The 1,129-nt window shown below is 39.7% G+C and overlaps 1 protein-coding gene across 1 annotated transcript in view; it reads right to left on the reverse strand.

Moving 5' to 3' along the window:
* RWDD2B (RWD domain containing 2B) overlaps positions 1–445 on the reverse strand; it is a 14,133-nt gene extending 13,688 nt beyond the window's left edge. The window contains exon 1 of the mRNA XM_006862576.1: positions 157–445. Coding sequence (XP_006862638.1) covers positions 157–445 — 289 coding nt within the window. The remainder of the gene's footprint in view (positions 1–156) is intronic.
* Positions 446–1,129: the final 684 nt, after the last annotated feature.

Raw genomic sequence — 1,129 nt, forward strand, 5'->3', positions numbered from 1 at the left:
AAAGAATGAATTGTTTCCCAGTGTAGTGGATTCTTAAGCACGTTCTCCACGTATGCGACGTGCTAGCTGGCTGTCTTTTGGCATAATTGCTACACATTTGGCATGGATAGCCCACAGGTTGGTGTCTTCAAAACAGCCCAACCAGATAGGCCTTACTTGCCTCCTGCAAAGCACCAATAACTGCACTCTGGAAGCGCAGATCTGTTTTGAAGTCCTGAGCTAATTCTCGCACCAGACGCTGGAAGGGGAGTTTAGGAATCAGAAGTTCAGTGGACTTCCCATAATGTCTAATGTCAAGAAATGCCACAGTACCAGGCGTGTAACAATGCCGTTTCTTCACCCCTCCCATAGAGGGCGCACTCTTAGGAGCGGCTTTTGTAGCCAGTTGCTTCCTGGGTGCTTTCCCGTGGGTTGATTTGTGGGCTGTCTGCTTTGTACAAGCCATGGTATAGAGACCTCCTCACTTAACCTATCAGCATTAAAAAAATCCTCCTTCTCCTTCAGCTGGCGCTCCAGGAGCTAGAGGCAGCGCTGGCATTAGAAAGCAACTGCCCCTCAGTCATATTTTGAGTGCCTTCCAACCAGAGCTGCTAATATAAAGGTACTTAGACAATGTTCTAAAGTATTCATAAGGTTTTTACTGACCTTTTCTTTCTTTCTTTCTTTCTTTTTTTTACAGAAAGCTATTCAAATAGTGGCAAGCAACATTTTAATTAACTATAGGACGTACATTTGTGTGGTCACATCCTTGTCATATTTTTTAACACTTAAATTTATTCATATACTAATTGATCTATAATTCACAAGAGGTCTGTGAGTCATTAGTGCAAATTAACAAGTTGCTGCTATGTATACATGGCTTACATAGTTACATATTTTCCCTGTTTGTTTTCAAATCATTAGATTTTTAATAATTCTATAAATTGTGGTATAAATATGTAGTCACTGATCTATGCTAGGTTTATTTATTGTTTTAGTTTTAGTTTATTTATTTATATGTTTTATTGTGTATTGTGTGATAGTCTACATGGGAGAACATTAGTTTTACATTCATTCCATCATACATCGTCTCATTGCCATAGTTACCATCCCGTCCATGCATCCAAAGGGTATACCCTACCAAAGGGTA

Source organism: Chrysochloris asiatica, unplaced genomic scaffold (assembly GCF_000296735.1).
Source record: "Chrysochloris asiatica unplaced genomic scaffold, ChrAsi1.0 scaffold00049, whole genome shotgun sequence".
Lineage (NCBI taxonomy): Eukaryota > Metazoa > Chordata > Mammalia > Afrosoricida > Chrysochloridae > Chrysochloris > Chrysochloris asiatica.